At 41.4% G+C, this 25,096-nt stretch overlaps 1 protein-coding gene across 12 annotated transcripts in view; it reads left to right on the top strand.

Moving 5' to 3' along the window:
- The window catches only part of arhgef4 (Rho guanine nucleotide exchange factor (GEF) 4), a 143,153-nt gene that overhangs the window by 47,103 nt on the left and 70,954 nt on the right, over positions 1 to 25,096 (top strand). Inside the window, exon 1 of one of the 12 annotated variants that reach the window (XM_069197325.1) lies at positions 3,925 to 4,101. The exons of 10 other annotated variants lie outside the window; for them this stretch is intronic. In XM_069197325.1, coding sequence (XP_069053426.1) covers positions 4,063 to 4,101 — 39 coding nt within the window. In that variant the 5' untranslated portion in view covers positions 3,925 to 4,062. Of the gene's footprint in view, positions 1 to 3,924; positions 4,102 to 24,454; positions 24,585 to 25,096 lie in introns of those variants that run through there. One more of the 12 variants, XM_069197326.1, reaches the window with a different exon arrangement.

The following is a 25,096-nucleotide window of genomic DNA, read 5'->3' as shown; positions in this document are numbered from 1 at the left end:
TGTTGCTGTTCCAGTTTGTGGTAACATATTGGCCATTTAATTAATTTATTGGTCCCCATATGACGGTTCCAAATACTTGTAAGTTCCTATATTGTCAAGTGTCCCAGGTAACATGTTTGTAAAACTAATGTTCTTTGAGTGCTCTGATCAGATTGAGGCTTGTGTTGCTAATACTTGCAACTTTTCATTGAGATTGAGTTACACTTTATTTTAAGGATTATGAGTAGATATTAAAAAAAGTCTGGCCTGTTCATAAAGTATAAACCATTCATACGTTAGAATTCCATAAACGTTTGTGAATCTGTGTTCTGTTACAGTGGGGCACTATTTCAATTCTGATTGACTGCTCTGTACTTAAGAAACCACAGGATGTCTGAAATGTGAAATTAAAGAGTGGGGTCAGTTGTGCACATGTGCTGTGTGGCATCCTGAAGATGCAGCTGAGAGATATCGGGTTCAATCAGAAACATGTCCTGCTTTAGCAGGTGTCTAGCACATACATGACTGTTGATCACATTGCCAGATCTAGGTGTGCTACAGACCTGTCCAAACAGAATTATGGCTGTTATTCAAGCAAAAAGTGCATATCCAAGTGGAAACTTATTAGGTTTTCACTTTAAATGTATTTTCAGTGTTTGAATATTTGTTTTTCACTCACAGGTTGTGTGTTTCAATGTCTAAATATAGGTTCAATAAATTCTGATTTAAAAGGTCTTGACCTCCAGTTGTTAGGCTGCAAAATGTGTTACTTTGGACACAGTGTGGGTAGACTTTCTATAGACACTGTAACTTCAGTACAACAGGTGTAAGATAGTACCAGACTTTTCTACAACTCTCGAGCTAGGATTTCCTAAGCTGACACTGGAGCCCTGACTTGCGAATTTTGGAAATGTGGTGTGTCACAGATTGATTGTGAGGGGAAAAGTCCATACAGCACAGCGCTGGAAAATTGAAAAAGGCTTTTCCTGACTGCCCTGTGAGAATTTCTTCATTATGTTTTTAAAATAAAGCCCAATAATCGAATACAGTATATAGGTCAGGGACAAGGCCTGTACATTTAGAGTGCAGCTGTGGGGTGAGTATCTTCAAGTTGGAATGGAAGGATCTCGTGTTGGTGGAACATCCAGCCTGCAGTGGGCCAACTGCTAGGACTGTGCCGAAGTACTGATCTTCAGGTGTTGTCATGGAGCCATGGATAAAAGTGCTGTGAATCTCATTTACTTTAAATCTTGAAACAGAACAGGCTTCCAAACATTCCTGTGTTAGGAAGTACGCTGTCCATTTCTTCTGGGTAGTCTCCAGGAGGTTTTACTGGCATGCTGGGGGGCTGCCTTGAAATTTTCTCTGAAAAGCTGCACTAGGAGGGTTCACACAAGTGTGCTCTTTGAAGGTAAACTGTAGTCTTCCATTTATGGTCTCAACATGAAGGAGTCACACGTCTTCAAGGCTGTGTATTCTGGACATTGATGGATCCAATTTCAGAATATAAAAGCTATATTTCATCACTTACATGGCTAATTTGATATGGCGTTGCTCAGTTCCAAGAATTCCTCAATCTAATTTAGAGTAGGCTTTGACATTATTTTAAATGCATGAATCGAGGCGAGTTATTAATAATAAATTACATATGTACCTAAAGAAGGCCTTTATCAGTGAAATGTTATTATCATGCTGACAATGTTTTGAAACATACCCTATGGTGCCAAGATAAAATCATCTATTAGAAATGTAATATATGGGCAGTGGGCAGCACTGTGACACAGTGGTTAGCAATGCTGCCTCACAGTGCTAAGATCAGAATGACAATACTTGTAAGTGTACTTACTCCCTATAAACATGGAATACTTGCCAACAGTGGGTTTAAGTGCTGGGTCCAATTCAATTCAATTGCCATGCGATGGACTTGCATCCTATCCGGAGTATATCTTGTCTTGCACCTAGTGCTTTGCAGGATAGGGTCCTGACCACAGTGACCCTGAATTGGATAAGCAGGTATTGAAAATGATCCGATCGGGGACGGATTTTGGTGTTCGTAAGCCCTTGGCACATCCACTCCAAAATTGGCAAAAAGAGGGGTAAACGCCAATTGAATTACGTTGATTTGACATGATGCACTTTAAACTATTCTAATGCTAAACCACGTGATTGATGGAGCGAGTCAAGCGACTATCGCTTAGATTCTTCTAGTTTCTAGAACAGACGCTAGACAGCGTATGATTATTGATTTGGAGCACTTAGAGTCGATCGCAAGCATGTTGTTTCAGCTCATTTTTCGTTAGTGTCTAGTGTTTCCCTCCTTCGTAGGCCCTACAAAGTTCGTAGGCCCTAGGCTCTGTGCTTACAGTGTCCGGCACTGAATACTATGATACACAGTATGGACAGCACAGTGGTATGAAGGTTAGCACTCATACAGTACCTCACACCTCTTGGGTCAAATTATATTTTCTTTCACGGTCTGGTGCTCATTCTGAGGGGTGTTTGCAGGTTCTCTCCAAGTTCACATGGTTCATTTTCATGTTTCCACCTCCTTCCATAGGTGTCCAGGTTAATTGGCATCTCTGAATTTGGGACGTCCTTCATGTGACAGACGGGCATCCTGCACAGGGTGTAGACCAACTCTGTGCCCAATTCTGCCCAGACGGGCAGTTATAACCTCACCTGGTATAAGAGCTTTTCACATGGTGGGTGATTTTAATTAGAATACACTTAATCCCCTTATTACTGTATCTCCTAGCACCGTATCCCAAAATTACAAGGCTGGCTGACATTGTCCTGATGGAAATCATTTAGGCCAGAGTCACTGGCTGAAAAAGAAGAGTAAAATGTTGTTTACAAAACACAGTAGTTGGAATTTATAGCATTTCACATAGGATTGTTGTAAAAAAGCAGTAAATGACTTGATGCTACCTTAAACCCTAAGCTTTAAGGAGTGTCAAGGTAGAGAAGCAACTATTTTCCACTCCTGGTCCGATTGCTTCAGAGCCAGCAGAGTTCAGCTAATGCTCTACTGCTTTTCCCCAGCAGGGGGCAGCAGATAGCAGAAATAATTTCACAGTGTCTGTATGCCAGATCTATATGCCAATTAAGTAATAAACTAAAACAATGACATATATTTACTATTTTAATAACACAACATATTAATTAGTTTTCACTAATAAATCTTACTTTCTATACATTACTTGCTGTGGTTTTCCAAATCACTTCAGGAGTTCTGGTTGTTGTTGAAAAAATGTTTTGACTGTCAGTATCTGGGATATGTCAGGAATTTGCTGTCAGTGTTCTGCTTTATCCGAGCAGCTGTGAATCCACAACTTGACAAGTCCTTCTGCTTTTAGATAAGCTGCATTACATTGTGCAAGGCAATTTTATGATCTGTGAATTCAGTGCCTGTTCTGTTTGAGAATGTAACAGAATGAATTATTTCCAGGTATACTTCACTCTGAAGATATTAATTAAGTTGTGTGAGTAGTCATTCTACATAAAAAATTAAAATATTTAAAAAATTGCTCTCACTCCTTTTATTAATAATACTCCTCGTAAAAATGGGTAAAGCTACATCACTTATCACACTACAAATGTAGTGTAGAAACACAAATGTAGTTGCATTTATCCTAAAATTCCCAGAACCAGTTAAAATCACTGAAAACACTCACACACTTTCTCTCACACACACACAAAGCAGGCACTTTGATTGAAGCCAGTTTTGAATGAGGGTTTAAAATGACCTCATCACCCCCCTCCCCCCCCCCCCCCCCTTCTTCCACTTCCATTTTAAACAAACTAAATTAGCATATTATGCAATTAAGGGAGAAATGAGGGGACACAATCTGTTAAAGAAGTAGCCCTCCACTTCTGGAAACCGTGCCTGAACCAACCTGTTTGTTTTTACAGTACAGAGCTGTACAGATAAGCCCTAATTGTTATGCAACTCTTCAGCATAAGCTCCTGGCGTTCTCACTGCCCGGCACTAAGACCGTCTAAAATAGCAACAAGTAAGCATGCAGGGACAGTGCAGGGCCTGGCTGCTGTAATGGGATGGGGACACAGTAGACGGCTCTCAAAATGCTGAGTGTAATGTACTTTCTTCGGAGTTTCTTCAAGGTAGGGGGCTTCAACTTTCCTTTTTAACTGTGTGTTTTTCTTGTCGGTCCTTCCTCTTTCCACCTCTCCCTCCCACCCCTTCTCCCTCCAACTCTTGCTTGTTAAGCTCTACAGGATGGCGAGAGAGTGAGTCAGTGCTGAAACAGTATGTTTACTGTACCTGCCGCCTGTCCTGTTTAAAAGAGAGATGCTGCAGTGTTTGGCAGTTGCCGTGCGTTCAGGTTTGCGAAGCCGATGATCTTACGTGAGATCAAAGTGAGCCTGCATTTTCATTCTCCCTCTCTGCTCCAGAGGATTGTTGTGTATGGTTCCCTTTGCTGTGTGTTTTTCTCCAGTTCAGATGGAGGTGTAGATAAAGAACGTCTAGATTTCTTATGCTCATGGGTGCAAATGTGTATTCTTTTCAAAGTTTCATACGCTTTTTTGTCAATCTGGTCTCAGTATCCCACAGCAGTTAGCTTGTAAATGTCACCAAATGCTTACCACTTTAAAGCACAGGGATTAGCTGTTTCTTAAAAGCAGTTTTTTGTTCTCACATATGTCTTTCATTATTCGGTAATACTGAAGAAATGGCTTGGATTTATTCCCACTAATGTGATATTACAGGAATTTGGTTTAATATGGGGGCTCCGTTCAGACCTAAAAGATTACAGCTCTGGGTACAAGTGGATGACCACTCTGCTAAGACAACTGTTTGCTCTTCTTCAAGATTTCATCCGCTCATGTGATGCTGGCAAAGCTCTTGAAGTTGCCATGGTTTCATGTAGGCTGTGCAAAACGTTTTTCAGTAGCTGGGCAAAGTTCTTGGTTTTCAATAAGCTTGCAGTGGGATTCAGGGATCGTTCTCAGAGACTGAGGAACATAAAGTATGAACACATCTATAACTTAGATCATGTACTGTATAATGAGCTTGTGTAAGCCGGGAATTGCAAGTACTAAATTAAACATTTGTGAAACTATTGTTACTAAGAATGTGAGGTGACATTTAAAGGAACAGATTAATTCTGAGCAGAGAAGTAAAAAATAGATCTTGGAGGAAAACCCAAACCAAATTTATATGCATTTTGAAAGTGTGGGTGAGTGCCACTTGTCTTATAATAAAGTAACGAAAAATGCTTAAGTTCTGCAGGAGACTAGGGAATCTTGGCAGTAAATGTAAAGTCTTAATATCGGAATGTTCCCTGCTCAAACCTTGGTCCTGCCACTTCCTCTGTTCTTCAGATGAGATGTGAAACCAAGGTCCTTCTGAACGTGTCTCTGCAGCTGCTGTTGATAGTGCACCTCTTGTCCCTGTAAGACACTTGAAAACAACACATCTGCTCAAACGTTAACTGTTGTTTTTGATTTCTACAATACCAGCGGAGATCTGCCCTCATAACTCTCAGTCCCTATGTTTAGCATCAGGGCTGTTGTGCACCTGGATATATGTCGAGACATTTCTGGAAATGGACTCTTTTCACTTCTGCAGCGAAAGAGAGATGACAAGACAGAGTTATAAAAGACATACACAAACCATCAGTGATGTGAGCAATATATTGGTCCGCTTATCCTTTGTTATGTTTGTTACAGTAAGTGAATCAGTATGTTCTTATTAAAAAAAAGTATTTAGATAACAATGAACACATTTTAAAATGGAGATGATGAATATATGCTCCATAGATGAATGAAGCAAATGTTGTTTAAAATCAATCCTAGTACAGTGCATATAAAAGAGATACTTGTATGCACTGTGAGAGTCTCTGGTAGTGTTCTGTTGTTCTAAACAAAAGTACAGTATGTGTTCCTTTCTTTGGAATTGATTTTTACTGATAGTCCTTAGCTGTAAAGGAAAGCAGTGCTTATGAAGCACTCTGACAACATCATTCAGCCCTGGCTACCTAGAATTGGAAAGAGTTATCTCTCCAGTTCCTGAATCCCTTTTCAAGGCCTTAACTTTATTTGCAAAGATCAGTAAATTGGGTTGGAGTGAGGACATGTGTACATTTCCTAATGCATATGCCTAAGATGATAATATGCTAGCCCTACCCCATCTAAGTCATCCGGAAGTTTCTACAGGAATGTGCTGAAGGTATTTGTACCAGGAACTCGCTGCTAAAATCACGAGACTCGGGAGATTTCCTCGTATTGTCTGTGAAAATGTGGGGAGCCGATCCCGTGCCAAGTTCCTGGAGAGATCTCAACACGAAGTTAAGATTGTTTTATTCACAGCTTCGTTTTGTGCTCAACTGAAATTAAGCACCCTTTGCCAATGCTGGACACGTGGGATGTCGACGGCAACCCTCAGGTATGCCACATGGATTCTGATATCATCATCAGATGAATTCCAGAGGCGTGAAGCAATTTTCCTTTCTCTGGTGGCAAAGCACCCACCTAGCTGTAAAACCACGGCCAGCTGAGCAGTGTTTAATTACCACTGCCCAGCTGAGAGCCCGGCAGGCGGGGCTGCGATTGGAGAGGGGCCTGAAGGCCATGTGTGGGAGCAGCTGACGTGCACTACACCAGCTTTCCTGGAGGAAATTCATCGCAACTGTGCGGCTCCCAGCCTCTGAGCAAAGTGGCCATTCCTGCTCCTGTACAGTTTTGCAACAGAAAACTGATTCACTGCTTCCTGCCCTGTTGCCCCTCTCCATTTTTACAAGAATGTAAAATATTAGGGCTGTAAAGAAGTAGCAGCTTTCTGGAGTGTGTGGCACACCTGCTCCACTGTGAATGTACACTCCTCCCATCTGGGAGATGCCTGTGTGTCCCAAGGTGCAACTCTTTTATCCCCTCTGCAGACAAATTCTGAAATAATGTAAAATAATTATTTAATCTCCTGAAACAGTGTTGTCCCGAGCTGTTGGTTTTGTTTTATTGTGCTGGATAGATTTCCCACAGGGGCTTGAACTGAATTATTCACAGTAAATACACTGAGACGCTGAGTTTTGACTTTGTCCAGCTCTCGGCACACTGCTTAGGCTGCACATGTGGGATGAATGCAAGCAAAGTGCAGAGCCTGCAGGCTGGGGAATCCAGGGCTGGAAATACAAAGACTGTAGCAAAGACTGTGTTGTGACCACATGCTGTCTGCACCAGGCAAGGAGAGACAACTTCTCTTTATAGAGAAGTGTAAAATTCTCAAAGGAATTGGTGAAAATGTGATCAGGTGGTTTAATTTTCCATGTGGAAATGTTTCTACATTTTCCAGTATTGCTTTATGAATCATTTGAGATGAAACACTGCTCTTACTTTTAACTCCGATAAGGAGTGATGAGCTCTGCTTGACAGCTCAGACTTTCCCTCCTGAAAAGAAAGAGCACTGGAGAACAAAGCTGAAGTCCCGGCAAGCACTGCAGGTTTCGTTCTTGGCCGGCTGATGTGGCTGCAGTGGTTCTGTCAGTACAATGTTGAATTCCAGTTCCAGACTTCTGCTTTTCACTTGCCAATGACTGAGAAAGAATTTGACAGCTACTGCGTATGCCACCGCTGTGATGCATGATCAAACCTCAAGGGGCTGCGAATCAACAGAACCAGCATTAGGAAAAGGTGTGTAATTGATGGTAAAGGCAAGAAACTGGAAAAAGCATGAAGAGCTCTAACAGATTCACAATCTCTGTGCACGGTCTGTTACATTGGCCTTAGTTCTGACAGAATTTATCAGTAAAAGGGAGAGAGGTGGCACAGAGACTGATGTCCTGCTGTTAACTGATAATGTTGCTAATGCTGGCAAAGTGCCTATCCTGCAATTGTCACTGTCAGTACAATGTACTGTCCTGATATAAGGACTTCACTTTCCAGTGGATTTATAACTTTAATTATTATTATTATTAATAATAATAATAATAATAATAATAATAATAATAATTGCTTACACTTATATAGTGCTTTTCTGGACACTCCACCCAAAGCGCTTTACAGGTAATAGGGACTCCCCTCCACCACAACCAATGTGCAGCATCCACCTGGATTGGAACAGAGCTACTATAAGTAAATATCATGCCATAGACAAGGTTAAATCAATAGCAGCAACAGGCACATTTTTGTTCAAGATTGTAGCAGTGAAGCCTCTCAATATTAGCTTCCAACAGCAGAGCTGTACAGCCGGACTAAAGACATTCCAAAGGGGAAAAGTGTATTCAATTGTGGTTTGCATTTGTTTTGTGGCTCCTGCCATGCACACATTGTTTTAGCTCTTCACACGTGCTGGGGTCAGGCAAGTCTGCATCGAAAACGTCAAAGAGACCTCGCTTGCCCTTTTGAACCAGTGATGACCTGCTTCGAAAAGATACACGTGAAAGACCCTTTTCAGTGGGGTGGGTACAAAACTCTGAAGTAGGCCAATTATGGGGTATAGAAATAAGGCAAAATACCTGAATTTGCAAGGGCAATTAGGAAAGTTTAAGATGCATGGTTCGGTAAATGTAAATATTATGCGAACAGAGTATTTGTATCTGCAACATCCTGGATGTTCATATTTCCTCATGCTCCCTAGTGGCAGAGGCCCTGAGACATGTGGTCATGAATCGTGAGTCTGAGATGAGCCAGAGTTCATCTCAGGTTATGAATATGCAGCCAGCACCAGCAATATCAGGGCTTCTTGTTTCAGATAGACACTGCAATAGGTGCCCTGGGTTAAATTAGCCAAGAAAACCCAGATGGTATCTGTCATACGGCACACTGAAGAACTTTATGATATGAGGTGCACAGAAGGCTCAAGGTATCAGTTTCTATACATAAAGGATGTTGTGTGTTCAGGTATAGGCCCACAGGCAGCAGCAAACAGCCTGCCTGCCTTGTGGCTTCAGCTTGGCATTTCTTTGCCAACCCTGTGGGTGGTATCTATTCAGGAGCTGGATTCCAGCTCATGTGCTGCAGCTACAAAACAAAAAGACTTCGACTGACCTTTTTGTAGAGCCAGTGTTGTCATTTTGTCCTTGAGTCCTTAAGTGTTATCTTTCATGTTCAGCAATGCCCTTGTACTTAACAAAAAAAAAAACATCATTCTCATTTATTCTTGAAAAACCAATTCATGGCCCCCTAGTTTGAAACAATGTGAAATTGTCCTCAAGGATTTTACAACATTTTCCCACATTTTTATGCATCGTCCTGGAGTAACCTCTCTTCTTCTGCTGCTAAGATACAGGACTTAGGGGAGGGGAGGAGTGGTGGTGGTTGGGGGGGCAGAGTTTATGGGAACTGTGCAGATCTTCTGAGAGAGCCAGGCTGGGTGTCTTAACCCATTATCATCACTCCAGGAAGGAAAACACTCAGAGCACAGCTAGGTTAGGCCAGGCTAGGTTAGGTGGCGCTGTAGCTCCAGAAGGCTTCACACCTGTGTCACAAGGCCTAAAAATGTAATGCTGCTCTTTAAGATTTGTTGACCCCAGAACAGTGTAATAGTGTCTAGTTGTCTCTTCGTTGGGATGGCTTGGCTGTCTCTCAGTGAATCTACTCTAGTTTTCTTTTGGTTTCCTTGTTTTCCTGTTGACCTTGCCTGTTACTGCCTTAAACTTGTCTGTGAGGCCTCAACTCTGTGTTCATCTCCACAAGGCAAATGCCTTTCTCTGTGTGCCATAGACTGAAATGTCTAACTTTCTCGGGGATTAAAGGATCACTCTTAGGTCTCATTCTAATTTTTCATCTGCTCTGCTCTCTGAGTGCCAGTTGTACCTTCACCCTGACTGCCTTTGCTCTCTCTAAAACTGTTGGCCAAGTACTTCTGCAGCTCTCCTTTGCTATTTTCTCTCTCTGTCTCAATCCTAAATACTTGTATTGATCATTGGTGTTTCCACATGCAGCACTGTCATAAGTAGTTTGATGAATCGCCTGGCCTTGTGTTTTTTTTCCAATTTACTATATCATTATGTCACATCAGCACTTATTGGAACAAAACCGTGAAATATGGAAACATATGCCACTTTTATATAGCTAATGATTGTGAGATTGTTGGTGTAATTTTAAAGCAAAAACAATTCCTTTTAATAGGGCAATTTTTGAAAGAGCAGCTGGCAACATTATTAAGGTGAAAGGAAGGCAAACCATCTGTTTTTCCCTGGGTTGTGGCTGACCCCCATGTGCAAATAAATGAGAAACTAACATGTATTTCCGTAGATTATGTAAGTGGCCTGCCAAGACCTCACTCTGATGTTGTCTATGCTGTCCTCAGATGCCTGATTTTAATAATCACAGGTGTGTCACTGAAGCATGAAATTCAGTAATGGCTTGCTACAGTACATCTAACTTGAATTTTTCAACACCCAGACACAAGGTTATTTATAAATGCAGAAGAGGAACAGTGTCTCTCTTTTTCTTTAAGTCAGATAGAGGACAACGTCAATTCACTGCCAACATGAGCAAGCTGAATTACAGAGAGAAGAGAGCCTCACCCACAGAAGGCTGCTGCTTTTAATTACAGAAGTAATTAGCTGTGGACTATATCCTGTATACAGTATCTCCTGTCATGGCTTTTGGTTCAGTTTCTGCTATTGAGGTTAATTTCCGAATAAAGCATGAGAGGGCATCAGTTGTGCAGGATTCTGCCACTTCTTGGTTTGTCATACAACACTCTGATTAGTGCTTGCAACCAGCCACAAAGATACAATAAAAAATCAGGCAAAGACCATTATCTCACGTTTGTTTTTGAAGTAAAAACAAGCATTTTGAAATGATGATTTCTGTCAGTCTTATTCCAGCAACCTTTCATGGCACAAGAACGCTGTTTAAAAAAACTCTTCATGCTTCACCATGCAGGATCCTGGCACAGCCTGCAGTCTCATCCCAGTGTGATGCTGCTGAGCTGTCTTTAATTGCATGGTGATCTTTAGCTTTTCTTGGTGCCCCTGAAACCACCAGGACAACAGGGCACCATCTTCCATGCGGATGGTGCTGGTGTTTTTGCCCTTGTCACAGAAATGTGATCCTCTACTGCCAACGCTGCCCCATATTGCTGCTGCCCAGTATGGGTTATTAGAGAACCTTGCGCCCGACGTGGGACACGAACCCACTACCCTGAGATTATGAGTCTCATGCTCTACCAACAGAGCCAGTCGGGGGCGCAGCCTATTTGGTACATACTGTAGTAGTTAATTGATCCAAGGATCTCATCAACCCAATTCTTTGAAGAAGCAAGGGTACTAGCCTCAGTCATAGAGCTGTGTAGCTTGTTCCATACACCCAAAACCCTTTGTGTAAAGAGTGTCTCCTGCTTTTGTTTTAAATGCACTTTCTTCCAGTGCCATATTTGCGCTGTTTTAAATTCCAAAACAATGTGGGAATAAGATATACTGTACTCTTATAAACTCACAGTCTGATTTTTGTTTCCCAATTGTATTGGGCTCCCTCTCAATTGGTATCTTCAATCTTTAGAATTGCCGTCACCAAGTGAGGAGCTTTTTGCTTGGGAGCAAAATTCAGTGATTTATCTTCTTGGCGAACAGAACTAGACCAGTAATTTCAGTACATTTTGACAGATTTCAGATCCATAGGTTTTAAACTGCTCTTTTCTGTGCTCCATTCATTTCCAAAACAAAATGCTATTTTAACATCTGGTATTATACTCTAGGTAGGCTGTAGCAATTCTTTGATTAAACTCACTGTACCTTTCACTTCAGCCTCTGGATAATATTTAAATACAGTAGCAGCACAGTGTGAGAATCTACTTCCATATAAGATTTTAAAAAGTCATCTCCCCATGTACTTTGCATCTTGTTTTAGCAGTAGTACCCTTTTATGGATATTGCAGTTAACGTTAAGTCCTTTATTATTTTGAGCAACGAAGGATGTTTATCCAAAACTACAGTAGTTTGTTTTCTACGACTAATCGTGGTTAAGGAAACATAAAACTATGTAGGTAATGGCTGAGGTTCTATCTTCATTAAATAAATGAACTTCTGCCAACGACGTAAAAGCCTTAATTGCGGAAAAGAATGTGTTCCAGCCAAGTTTACATTGCTTCTTGGTAGAAATGTCCCAGAAATGTGCTAATGGGTTGAGTTTATATGGTCCAAGATGAAAATCAGGTGTTTTTGTAAAGTTTAAGAATTTTGTGTTTGTTTCAGCACATATTTTCTAAGAGTTCTTGGCAATGTGGAGCGCGACTGAAAATGTACTGTCAAGTGAAGTTCCCCACACTGCTGACCAGATTGAAGTCTATAAAAGCTGAGAGTCCTGTTTCAAATGCCTCTTCTTTTTCTTCTGTTCAAAACACAGGAAAAATGATCTAGCAAAAAGAATGTGTCTAACAATATGAAACAAAATGCCACAGGTTGGCTAAGTATTGAATTTATGTTTTGTACAATAGCTATGAATTTGTAGACCTTACATAAATAATATGAAAAACATAACAGTGGCAATAAGATAATGAGGCCCAGTGGGATTCTTCTCGATGATTTCTTTTCCAAACAGATAGCTTTCTGTGTTCTAGTACCAACATTACCTCGTTAACGCTGTTCTGGATTGTTAATCCGGCTGTATCTTTGTCCCATCCTGTTGCCATGGGCACAGCAGAGCAAGAAAAATTATCTGTGCTGGCTTTTGGGAGGACTGGACTTCCAAGTCTGACGCAAAACTGGGGTCATACTGTAGTTAGACACTTAAGAGAAGTGTTAGGGTAAACTGGGAGCTTTGTTATTTATGAACATAAATCCCATTGAAAGTACAGCTCTGGGTTATGTCTATGTAACCCACATAAAAATGCTAAAGGCTTTGATCTTTGAGGATCTACAGCAACATCAGAATAGAATAGTGAAGAGTAGAAGAGTGAAGAATTGAAATTATTAAATATGCTGATAAAGATCATCCAAATGGACTTCTTCGGGATCAAGAGTGGATCACGAACCAGACAACTCAAGTAGAAATATTGGTACAAAAGGAGGCCTGTGAGGTTTTTGTGTGTATCTGGAATGAGCTACCCAGCAATATTTTTTTAAGCTGATAATCCATCTTCTTTTGTTGTGGTTACAGACCATTGTAGTCAGGGTCAAGCAGTACTGCCATTGTGCCTTTGAACAAGGTGCTTCACTCAGATGGGTCCAATAAATGCCCACCTGTCTAAATGTGCACAAATGTGGCCTCAGTTAAAAGCAATAGCCAAAAAACTGAATGCCTTTTGATAATTCTCCAATACTGCCTCCTAGAGAATTAGCTACAGTACCACAGAAGGAGGGATGCAGATGTTGCTCATACCACTTCCAGCTCTCCACAGGATTTGCAGTTGCAGGGCAAGATTAGGGTCTAACTCAAGCCCATCCAGCACTGGTCTTACCGGACCAGCTTGAACTGCTGCTTGTGGATGCTCGCCCGCTATCAGATATAGCCATCAGTCTGTGGCTGTCAGAGTCAATAACTGTTACAGACGCAGATGGGGGACTCCCTTTCAGAACCAGCCATCGTAGTCAGAGCTGACACATCATTGGGCTTCGATTCTCCTCAGCAGACCAGCCCTGTATGACAGGCAGTAATTTATTTGGTTACTCTCATGGGATACAGAACACAAAGTTCTCATGTGGAAAGGCTTTTAGAAAACCATTGGAGGTTACCAGTGCAGAATCATAGAGGGCTGTTGTGTACAGTCAAGCAAGTGGACGGTAATTTTTTCATGCAGTAACTCTGTTACCCACTCACAGGATTTTCCCCAGATGGTCTCTGAGTGTCAGCGTATGTACTGTATTATGGCAGCAGCTCCAGAAACAGGACCCATGTGACAGGGCAGGGCTGTGGACAGTCAGCCGAGCATGAATAAACCGGAAAAACTCAACTTTAGTTTTCCGTTTCTCAATCCCTTTTTACTAGAATTTTCTTTTTCTGGGAACACAGTAATGGCTGTTGAAAACCACTAGTATCAAAAGATGAAGTCCACCCTACATTTTTCACTAATGAGGTCATCTTAATTCAAGTAAAAAAAAAGGCCGTCTGCGCCTTTGAAAGTACCCCCCAAAACAACCAATTAGCCTGCAATTAAAACAAAGATCACATACAGTATCAAGGTTTGTGCATGTTCTAGTTAGAATGATATTTATTGTTAAATATAACAGGATGGAAGCTTCCCTGACAAAAACGCTACTGTACATACTGGCTGCCTTCCCAGAGCTGTGAATAAAAGAGGTTTTTTATCTGTGACTTTTTTTTTTTGTTTTCATTGGAATCTATGTGCGGAATAACAAATGAACTTGCATGAATGGAATGGTAAATGTTGACCTTTTCAGGGATTCCTCAACACATTACATTATACTGAAGTGTCGCTGGGCGCTCGCCCTCGGAAGGTCACTTGTCTGTGGGAAGGATTAACAGTAAAGCACTCAGCTTGCTGATTCATTCTGCTGTATGGCTGTGCTGGGGTGGGGAGTCCTTTTTTCCGGTGGCATTCAGTGGCTTTATGATGTTGGGCGTAACAGGAGGATAGAATTGCAGAGAAAAGACTTTAGTGTTTTCCACACTGGTTGCTAAGGCTGTGAGTTATGTCTCCAAAGCCAGTTTTTAACAATGAGAGTAATGGCAACATTCCAGGAGGAAGTAACAGATTGAGATCCACAGGTCTTGGAGTTAGTAAGAGTGACCTAAAGTAGATAGACATACAAATTTCTTACAAGGACCGTACCATCTTTCTTGGTTATAATATCTTTTAAGTTGCTATGAAAGACTATTAATTAGATCTGGGTATTTCATAATAGGTGGCAGAAATGTCTAAATAGATTTCTAAGTCTGCTTTTGTAATTTTTTGTATTTACTTAATAGATATGCAATATGTAATATACAGTATATAATGCATATGTGTATGCATAAAAAAGGTGATCTGTCATCCTGAAATAATACACGAGCACCAGATTTGTAGAACTGTTCCCTTTTATTGCAATTGCATAGACAGTATCAATTTTCTGTATGACTGTATGTCTGTATCAGGTCCTGGACCAGCACCAAGCCATACTAGGGAAATGGATCTGTTTGTGTCGCTCAGTTTTCTTTGGCTGTTATGTCGTTGTTAAGTGGGAAGAGACATAACCAGTTCATAGCATGATATCAGACGCTAAGCCTGGTTGGTATTGGGAGACTTCAGTACTCCAACAGACCTCCAAGGTGGCACTCCTCCCTCTGGACCATGATTTCCACTTATACAGTCTGGCAACAGAGCACAATGTAATGTAGGAAGTGTTGTGCTTTGGATGATAGACCAACATCACAATAACTCGGTCATTAAAGATCCCTGCCTGATCTGTCGTGCAGTGGGGCTGCTAATACACTGTACAATGGTCACTATCACTGTATGTCTCCCTGGTGGATGCTACAGCTCAGTGCTGGATGTAGTGAGTCTTGGGCTCCCTTCTATATAAATAATAATGCATGCATTTATAACACATTTTGCTATAGAAATGCAAGTATTATTATGTATTATTACTGTATGTCTGTCCATTATACATATACTGTATATAGGTATAGAGGTATAGTTTCATTCATTATTGTGCCTTTGATCACAGTCTTTTGACAAGTCAAATAGGGAGACTAAGAGAGGTAAATCACTCGACATCTCCTGTGTTTCAGGGTTCCTATTCTGTGTGAAAGGTCTGCTGTGTACACTGTTTTCCACACCTTCTAGGACTTTCTTCCAGTTATTTAATCCCTTCGGGCTGCGCCATAGATCAGGCTAATCCCATGTTCTGGAAATGCGTTAACAATGAAAATGCCTTGGTGTTGCCTGTTAATTTGGTGTTGCCTATTAATAACTTCCACACAGTCATTATCAAACCTGTTATACCTAAGCAGAAATCTTACAAACAAGCTGTTCTTAGATTACTTTTTCGACACAAGACCTAAAGAATGATTTCTTAGAGCAAATATGCATAGCAGTAGCATCAAACGCTGTCTGAAACATACATTCATCTCTTTTCAACTGCAGGTTTTTTGAAAGGAGAAAATTGACTTCATCACAGATCACAGAATGCCCCTTTTATCCTCTGTAGATTGCATTTAACCCCTCACAGAGCCACCAATCTGCATAATCTGAATGATCCATTTATAGGTAATTAGCCGAGATCATCTCAAACTGCCTGGAGCTTTTGCCAGTGACAGGACAGGGCCTTTGGAATTCTTTGCAATGTGAAACATGGTGGCGTCTTTGTACAGTGCAGCACGCTACAGTGAAAACTCAGTGAGGCATATTCTGCTGTTGAAAGCAGAGTAGAATAGGGTCTATGGAGTGGCTCAACTGGTAAAGGCACTTGCCTGGGTGCATGAAGACTGTTGTTTTTGGACTGTGGGAGGAAAGCAGACCTCCCGGAGGAAACCCACGCAAACACAGGGGGAACATACAAACTCTACGCAGCTAGCACCCCAGATCCAAAATTGATCTCGGGGGACCCCAGCACTGCAAGGCAGCAGAGCTAACCACTGCGCCGCCATGTTGCCCCTTTATGAAACCCACTTTTGAAATCGAAAAGCATGAATATGAGACGGGGGATCTGGTGATTTTTCGTGAGGCCCCAGCCCCCTCATGCTCGCCGCCACACACTAGAAAGCAGGGCTCAGGTTTCACTCAGCGGTCTGAGTCATTGGGAGAGAGAGAAACATGAATGACCTCAGTATGTGACTCCTGTCCCAGCCCAATGGCTACAGTAGATCTAAGGATGGAAACACACCAGGGTGAGCTGTGGTCTGGGTCTGGAATCCACCAGTACACACCTTAGGCACAAGAACATCACATTCTTTTATTCAGGTGAGATGAATGCTTTTCCATTGACATCTGTGCATTTTTATATTTATATAAATATCTTTATATAATGACACCCATATTAATTATTAATAGTCTGCCATCTGTCAACCTCTTTTTTGTAAAAAATAAAGATAGGTTTTGGTTAGTCATTTAGTATTTGTTGCTTTTTTATTCACAGTGACAAGGTACAGATTTGTTTTTTATGTAACCTGATGTGTACAGTTTATATTTTTGTGCATATTTTAACTCCAAATTCTGAAACATACGGATTAAATATGTTCGGACAAAGTATGGACAAATATCAGTATAGGAAATGAAATGGTTTTATGTTTTTGCCTTTTGCTTTCTCATTGTTAGAATCATTGGTGCTGCAGTCCACCATTCTGAACAGCACCTTTTAAATTGTTCTTTTATTATTGACAAGGTTGTTCATCTGTTCCCTTGTCACAATGAAATGTACTTCTTTGAAACATCTGCTGTTCATTCAGATTAGATCAAGTCTGAAGTTTAGTACAGGCTGTTTAATACAAGGGATAGACCTCACACCAAGATGTTTTGCTTTTTATATAAGCATACCTTTTTTGTAGTTAGAAGAGATAAGAAGCTTACAAATATATAAATCCCAAAACCTTAAGTTTTTTTAGAATGTGCCTTGCATGTAATGTGGTTTTAAGATGTCATTCTTGTTCTCTTTGAAGACTGGATTATCTGACAGCGTTATCTGATAGAACCCCAGATGTCACACCTCATTTCACTGCCCTCCTATTAAATATCTACACAGTGCCAAAACAAATTCAGCAAGCAATTCAGTGGTCCATTTTAAGCTGCAGGGATAGTCACCTGCCTATCTGGGGTGTGTATAAAAGCTTGTAAGAGAACTGCTGTATTGCCTAATTGCGGGCAGGTTATAGTGGTTTTATGTGAACACGCAGAATTAGGAGAACATTCTTGTGAGTTCAGTGAATCTGCTGCCATCCAGGCAATGTGTGTTTGAGAGAAAAGCTGGCAAAGCTGTCAAGGAGGCTGTGTGCTTTTATCAAGAGACAAGACTTGTGTTTGAGTATTCATTAGGTTTGCTTTAAAAAAAACAAAAAACAGCCACTGTGCTTCTCTCCTGAGTTGTCTTGTCAGATGCCTTACATATGTATTACAGCCAACCCTTTCTTCTGTTTGAGCTCCTGTAAATGATTCGCTCTAGATAGGCAAAGTTTAGATGTGCTTATTGTATGTCTAAAGAGATCTTGTGCCAAGTTCAAGCACATTCTGTTTTAGTTTTCCTGACAGCACTGATGTTATCATATATCCGAAGACCAACCAAAATCATCAAGGGCTGTTTACTGGGTTCATATTTCTTTCATTTTTGTTGTTGCTGAAACTGTTGGACCATCTTCACATCAGTGATCTGGATTTTGTGTCTCCTGAAATCTTGCCCATATGATTCTGGGAATATACTAGCATCCCTGTAATGTTGCACGTGCACACTAAGTGTTTTGCATCTTTATGTTTTTACAAAGGAGAAATAATGGAAGCTACTTCCCACATTTCTGTGCCCCTAGGAGCCCTTCCGAAGTTCAACACAGATATGTTCTGGAAATGTCTAATACTTCAGGAACAATCGATGCCCCTCCTCCTCCATGAGTCTTGGAAAAAAACCCATGACCATTGATCTCTGGTGTCTTTTGAAAGAAAGATGACAAAATCTCACCATGAGAGAGAGGAAGATTGCCCTGCACGCACGTGTTCTGCACTTGGGCCTCACCGTGCGCACACATACTGGGATACTGGGACCTTCGGATCCCACATGTGGGCTAGGCAGCTCTTCCGCTTCACAGATCCTGGCTTTGCAAAGGCTGCATGGCAAAAATATAAATCACCGCTGTGCTATTTAAGATAAGATCATAGCATCTTTGGGTTTTGAGTCTGCAGATAAATAATCCCTCTCTGGAACTGTATTTTGCCTTAGGTGCAAAGAAAACATGGGAAATCTATGCAGCTGAGGTCCAAAGATTACATATAGTTTTTTTATGGAAATATAGGCAGTGTGTGGAAGGAAAATCACTGTGCCTGCTGTAATACAGAATTGAGCTGTTTCTTCTTGTCTTCAAGGTGGTCAGCTTGAAACTTGAAATACAAGATCCTCTGTGATACATTTAACATGATTGAGCAAAGATTAATTTTCCAGGGGTTTCTGCAGATTATGTTTTAAATTACAGGTAGTTCACATTCATTCATCTACCTACTGTATTGTAGACACTATAGTAGCTCATTGAGAGTTTAATTCTGACACCACTCAGTTTTGCATAACTGCTTTTTAAATGATATTTTATTTATCTTTGTAATCAATACGTAATCAAAAATTAAAACAAAATAGCCCCTCCAATTAGCTTATTGGCATCAGCCATTGTTTTACTTAAATCCTTTGGTTTTTACATATATTTGTATTTGTTCTTTACCTCTTTCATTGTTGGAGTCGTGGGCTTTTTGATATTTCTTTTGAAATGTCTTTGTGTCTGGGTTGTCATTGTGTGTGCAGATGGGAGGGAGGGTGTCGCTGTTTGCTCTGAAGGCATTCATTTTTATTGTATTGTAACGCATTCGGCCGACATTAGAGGTTGTGCGAGCCGGCTTACCAGCACAGTGACGTCACCACCCTGCCCTATGAATAGCAGGGACCGCAGCTGCCGGGCTGAGGGGAGATTTCCCTTTAGCTCAAGTGGCTGGGTCCCTGTTGAGTGACGCCAGAGGCCCGGGTTCGAGTTCCCAGCGGTGGGGGGCTGACCTGAGGCGGCAGCGGCGAGGGCGCATATCCACGTGAACCCATGAACGCTGCAGTATTGTCTACCTAAAGAAAGAAAACCCAGGCAAATTATGGTTGAAATTGTTAACTGGATACCTTATTTGGTTTTGAAGAGTAAATTATTGTCCTCTGTTACCCCTGACCCTGTGCAGCTCTGTGGTGATTTGATCACGGCTGCTCGCAGGCAGCTCCAGACCCAGAGCTCCACAGTACCTCTCTCCACACGGCAGTGATCTAGACAGTCCAGCTTCCATAGAGGCATCGTCGCCGTCTTCTACAGTCTCAGCTCCGACGAGCCCTGTTATACAAGCCTGTGTCTTATTCCCATTTTAAAATAAAGGAGATGTGAGGCCTCCCCAGTGGTCAAAGCCTTCATGGACAACCGGTTGACTGTGATCTGTGATGTCTGAAAGCCTGTGATCCTCATGATCCCCAAGATCATGAACCTGGGTCACCTCACTAAGTAACTGTGCTCCCCAGCAAGGCCAATTGCAAGTGAAGACAACACAAGGGAAACAAAACTTGCTTCTATAAAAACAGTATATATGTAAGAACATCTGTAGCATGTCTAAAAAGTCTCAAAGATTTTGTGGCTGATACAAATCAGGTGTTATCTGCTTAACAAGGCCGTGTTTTTTAGGGGAGATGTCACTTGAGCCCTATAAATCTCAGAGCTGAGTTATTTCAGAAGCTGCTGCATATGAGGCCATTGCTGGTTGTCGGATTGAGAGGATATGAAACTGTGCTTATCGTGGCTGATTCGGCTTCAAATGCAACCGTAGTGGCTTCCTTAGCTACTTTGCTTCAGAACTTCAATCTATGTACACTCACGGGCCAAAATTAAGCAATGCATCTGTGAGCAGGAATAGCATCCTGGGTTGTTGTGTTGTGGTGTTGTTGTTGTTGAGGGTGTGGCTGGACATTGCAAAGGCCAGCAGCCCAATCCTAGTATCATTCCTCTAACAGGATCGGCTTATGTAAAGGTAAAGATGAGTGAGAACGAGCTGCCTGCTCTATTGAGATCTGGGGACTGCTTGGTCACGAAGCTGATGGAACTCTGTCTCATTGTTTTCACGACAACCAGCTCTCGATTCAGACCAAGGCTGGCCTGATCCTAACTCCACCCCCTCTAGACTTGGTAGTTCACAGCCCCAACACATCCTGGCCAGATGCCTCAGTGATAAAAATCATTAAGGGGTAATCCGTTAAGGAACTCTCATTTAAAACTCAGTCTTTCCTTGAGCCCCAGCACTTATTTTATTGCAAATTAAGCACTGAATCCAACAACAGACTACTTGTCACTGAGAGGCTCTTTCATCTGGAGTCCCTAGTATTTATTTGTTGGCATTTCTCCTTTTTTCTCTGTTAAAAAACCTTCAAAGCCAGTGAAGAGACTGATTTTATCTTCCTGAGTAAGATGTCAAGTTTAAATAATTCATTTAATGATTGCTGGCTTTATTAAATCTGATTTAATTGGCTTTGGAACAGTCTAATCATTACAAATAGCACTGCATAGTACAGAAAGACATAGTGAAGCCTACTTCCTAATTAACATTGTAAGCCACTTCAATGCTCTGTCTCTTCCCCGTGACTTCTGGGCTCCAGGATTATAGTTTTTGTAACTCAATGCATCAATAGCACTGAACACCTGCAGAGGCAGCAGCAGCACAAGGCAAGCCCACATGACTCTGCAGATACCATCTGCTGCCCTGTTTAGTTTGTTGAAAAGTATAGATTCACACCTTTGTACCTCTGTTCAAGCAGTGAATAATAATCTGATTGCCTACAATCACGGATGTAGGAAAACAGAGCCTGGCTGTGTTCTAATTCACTGTGTGATTCTATCGATCCGGACTTGGCTTCACATAGAGGATAATACCCTGTAGTTTGTGATTAATAGATCTGGTTAGCATGCAATGTCTGATCTGTTGAAACGTAATAACTTAACCATTGTATTATTTGCTGGATTTCACATTAAGGGCTTCTCATTTTGCTGAATCTGGGTTTTACTTCTTGATTGTGATTTTCAAAAATCTAGATCTGTTTTTTGTTCCTGTTTATAAAGGAAATCTTATTGACCCCAAATCACATTTCCCAGACGTGGCCCTCCATAGCTCTGTTTGGAAAACTAGTGCTGTAGCAGTTAGACTTATTTGATAAAAAGGCCAACTCCTCCATTCCTCATTGCTGGAGGGCTTGTTTTTCTTTGTGGGTTGTGGATTCTGCCATCCAAACCACAATAAATGAATCCTAATTTCCTCCTTTATGACTCAGATAAGCTGTACACATTATGCAGAAACATTTGCAAAATTAAGTTTAGGTTCAGTTTGCAAAAATGTGCAAAATAGGCCATTCTAAAAATTTAAGGACACAGAGGAGTTAAAAAAATACCAGGAGAAAATTTCTTGTGTATCTGTTTACTGCATAACCAGTTCAGAGTTCTGCCAAAGGAACTTACAAGCCTTCCCTGGAGTCATCATCATCATCATTACAATAATAATAATTCCTTATATAGCACTTTTCTGGACACTCCACTCAAAGCTTTTTACAGGTAATTGGGACTCCCCTCCACCACCACCAGTGTGTACTACCCATCTGGTTGATGCGACAGCAGCCATAGTGTGCCAGAAAGCTCACCACACATCAGCTATTAGTGGAGAGAGGAGCAGAGTAATGAAGCCAGATTCATAGATGAGGATTATTTAGAGGCCTGGCAAAGGCCGGGGTGGCGGGGGAATTTGGCCAGCACACCGAAGTAAAACCCCTACTCTTTTCGAGAAACGCCCTGGATTTGTAATGTCCACTGAGAGTTAGGGCTTCGGTTTTAGGTCTTATCCAAAGAATGGCACCTTTTTTTACAATGTACAGTTTTTTTACAGGTTTTTAGTTTCCTCATCATTATAGTGGGACATTAGGACCCACACAGACTTGCCCACTAACACCTCTTCCAACAGCAATCCTAGCTTTCCCAGGCGGTCTCTCATCCAGGTACTGACCAGGCTCACATCTGCTTAGTTTCAGAGGGTTGCCAGTTATAAGCTGCAGTGAAGCAGAAAGGGACCTGCAGCCTGATGAGGCTGTTTTTTTCAGCTCATTCACTGCCTCTGGATCAGGTAGATCCAGTTAGACCTAGACTTGTCCTGTAACTAAAGCACCCAGACAAAATCCACGTAAACTCAGGGAGAATATAAAAACTCAACACAGATAGCATCCCAGAAATTGAACCCAGGAATCCCCAGAGCTGCAAGATAGTGATGCTAACCACTGCACCTTGCCGCCACTTTTATAAAAATAGGATTAAATATTGTTAAAAATTGGGAAATGCACAGTTTAAATCATGGCAGTTTAAAAAGCATCAGCATCAGCAATGATGACTCATTACCACTTCAGAGTATAAACACATGGAAGTTAGTCCTGTTTTAGTAGTGCTCTTTAGTTCCCCAGTAAAAGTTCCCATATGCCGCCTCCACAAACCCATGTCTCCCACTCCCTTGTTGACCACTTGGTGGCCCAGATGAGAGTAGTGGCCCTCTAGAGTCTAGCGTCCTTGACATCAGAAGCTGATTCTAATGCTGTCCAGAGGTATATACGGTCGGTGTTACCCAGCAGTCCAGAGTATGTCTAGAGGCAAAGGGCTCATACAGACTCATTGAAAGCAGTTTCCTTCTTTATCTCCAAAAACACAGCTGCTAGATTGGAGTGCAGATTTTTCGTCCTGCTTGTCTGCCAGGAACTAAAAAACATTCCAGATCAAGTACTGATCCACATAGGGACAGCATGCTACTAAGAAAATGTGTTTAACTAAGCCTTCTTGCCCACACCACTCAGCCTATTTTTGGAAATGAAGGCAGGGTCCTGCAATGCCCTTGTCTTTTTAAATTCTCCTTGGCTCTTCCAAAGTGTTCCTATTTTGGTAGAATTTACCAAATGTACTACTTTACTAACTATGCCAGAGCTATCTGAATCATTCAATAAAATTTAGAAGAGCAGTATTCCTAATACAGATTTCTGTGGTACTTCAGTAATTGCATCCTCCAAAATATTGCCACTGTTATTTAGGTCTTTAATGAGACTTTGTATTAATCATTTGAATGCCAGATGACAGCAAATGTGCTCAAGTCATGAGCTGTGTCTGCATAGCTTAAGTTACATATGTTTTATTGCACTAGTGCTTCTATGCTATACTGTACTGTATGTTGCTATCAGAAAATTAAAAATCTCCTTATATTTAATACTGTCTAAAAATACTAGCTCTGCAATGCTTTTTGACTTTCATTTGCTGCAGATGTTCCTCCTCGGCAGTTCCTCAGCATGTTTGCATTCCCTAAAACTTTGGGAATCGAGGACACTAGCCCTCCCCAGATTTCTGCAGACCCCTCCAGGAGCTGCCCACAGCCCCCATTCCATTCATGGCTTCCATTACACTAATGAACAGTGAGGGCTCGCCTTCTCCCCCACGCCGCCTTTTTATAGCAATTAACAGGAAATTCCAAAACATTTCTGCATTTCCACCTCAGTTTGCCATGCGGAAAAGGTCTTGGTGTATGCACTACCATACTGTAGCAACTGCTATTGAAGCTAGACTTGTTTCCGCCCCCTAAGTTCACGGGTCTAAAACACGTTTCACACGAGGCAGCAAAGAAAGGCCCGAGGGCCTCGGCTTGCTGGCTGGAAGGCGTCTTGAGGACTGATAGGGTTTGAGCTGTCCCTGCTCTCCTCCTCAGTTCTGACAAGCTGTTGGAAAGGCACTGTTTGGGCAAGTTGCAGCAGGTATCGGAGACCCGACCGCTGGAATTCAAGGCTCTCTGCTTTATCAGGGCTGGAGCCGGTTAAGGAAATCAGGCAGTGGAAAATAAACAAACGGCCAGGGAAGGAGAGAGAAAGGGAAGACAAGCTACTGGCAATGTACTCGACCTCTGGACGGGGTGAAAACGGATTTTGCTGGCTGAACACAGAGGAGGTCCAGATTAGGTTATGTGCAGAGACATGGGAGCTGTGCTGAGCTGGGTAATTGTCTCTTTGAACTCCTGTTGTACAGTATATGCTGCTGTTTATATGGGTTGTTGGATCTTGAGTTATCTAAGGTGCCTTATTAATGTAAAATACAGTATTCTGTGCTAGAACCTTAGATATTAATGCCACAGTGGCTTAATATCATTTCTTTCTAGATGATGTGTGAATTACATCAGGTGCAGGTGAGAGTTAAGTACAAATATTAATGAAGATCCCCTCTGATTCTGTTGCTATTGTGATTATTCTCAGTAGGTCTGTTGTGATTACTTGTTGCCGAAGGCAATGAAAACTGAGCTACAGTAATTATTGCACCTTTACTTGCTTTAATGGATAAAAATGAATTTTCTGCCTTTGCTGTATTGTATCAGATAGCAAGAGCTTAAAAAAAGAGATCTATTAGAATGTAGAAAACAACTGTGTGGTGAATGTCAGGAAGATTTAATTGTTTAGAAATTGAGTAGTGATTTTGTGTGTTAAATGCTTGATTAGAGTACTATAAAATAACA

The sequence above is a fragment of the Lepisosteus oculatus genome, chromosome 13 (genome assembly GCF_040954835.1).
Source record: "Lepisosteus oculatus isolate fLepOcu1 chromosome 13, fLepOcu1.hap2, whole genome shotgun sequence".
NCBI classification, from domain to species: Eukaryota; Metazoa; Chordata; class Actinopteri; order Semionotiformes; family Lepisosteidae; genus Lepisosteus; species Lepisosteus oculatus.
The sequence above is the reverse complement of the archived record's forward strand: the minus strand, read 5'-3'. Positions and strand labels throughout refer to the sequence as shown.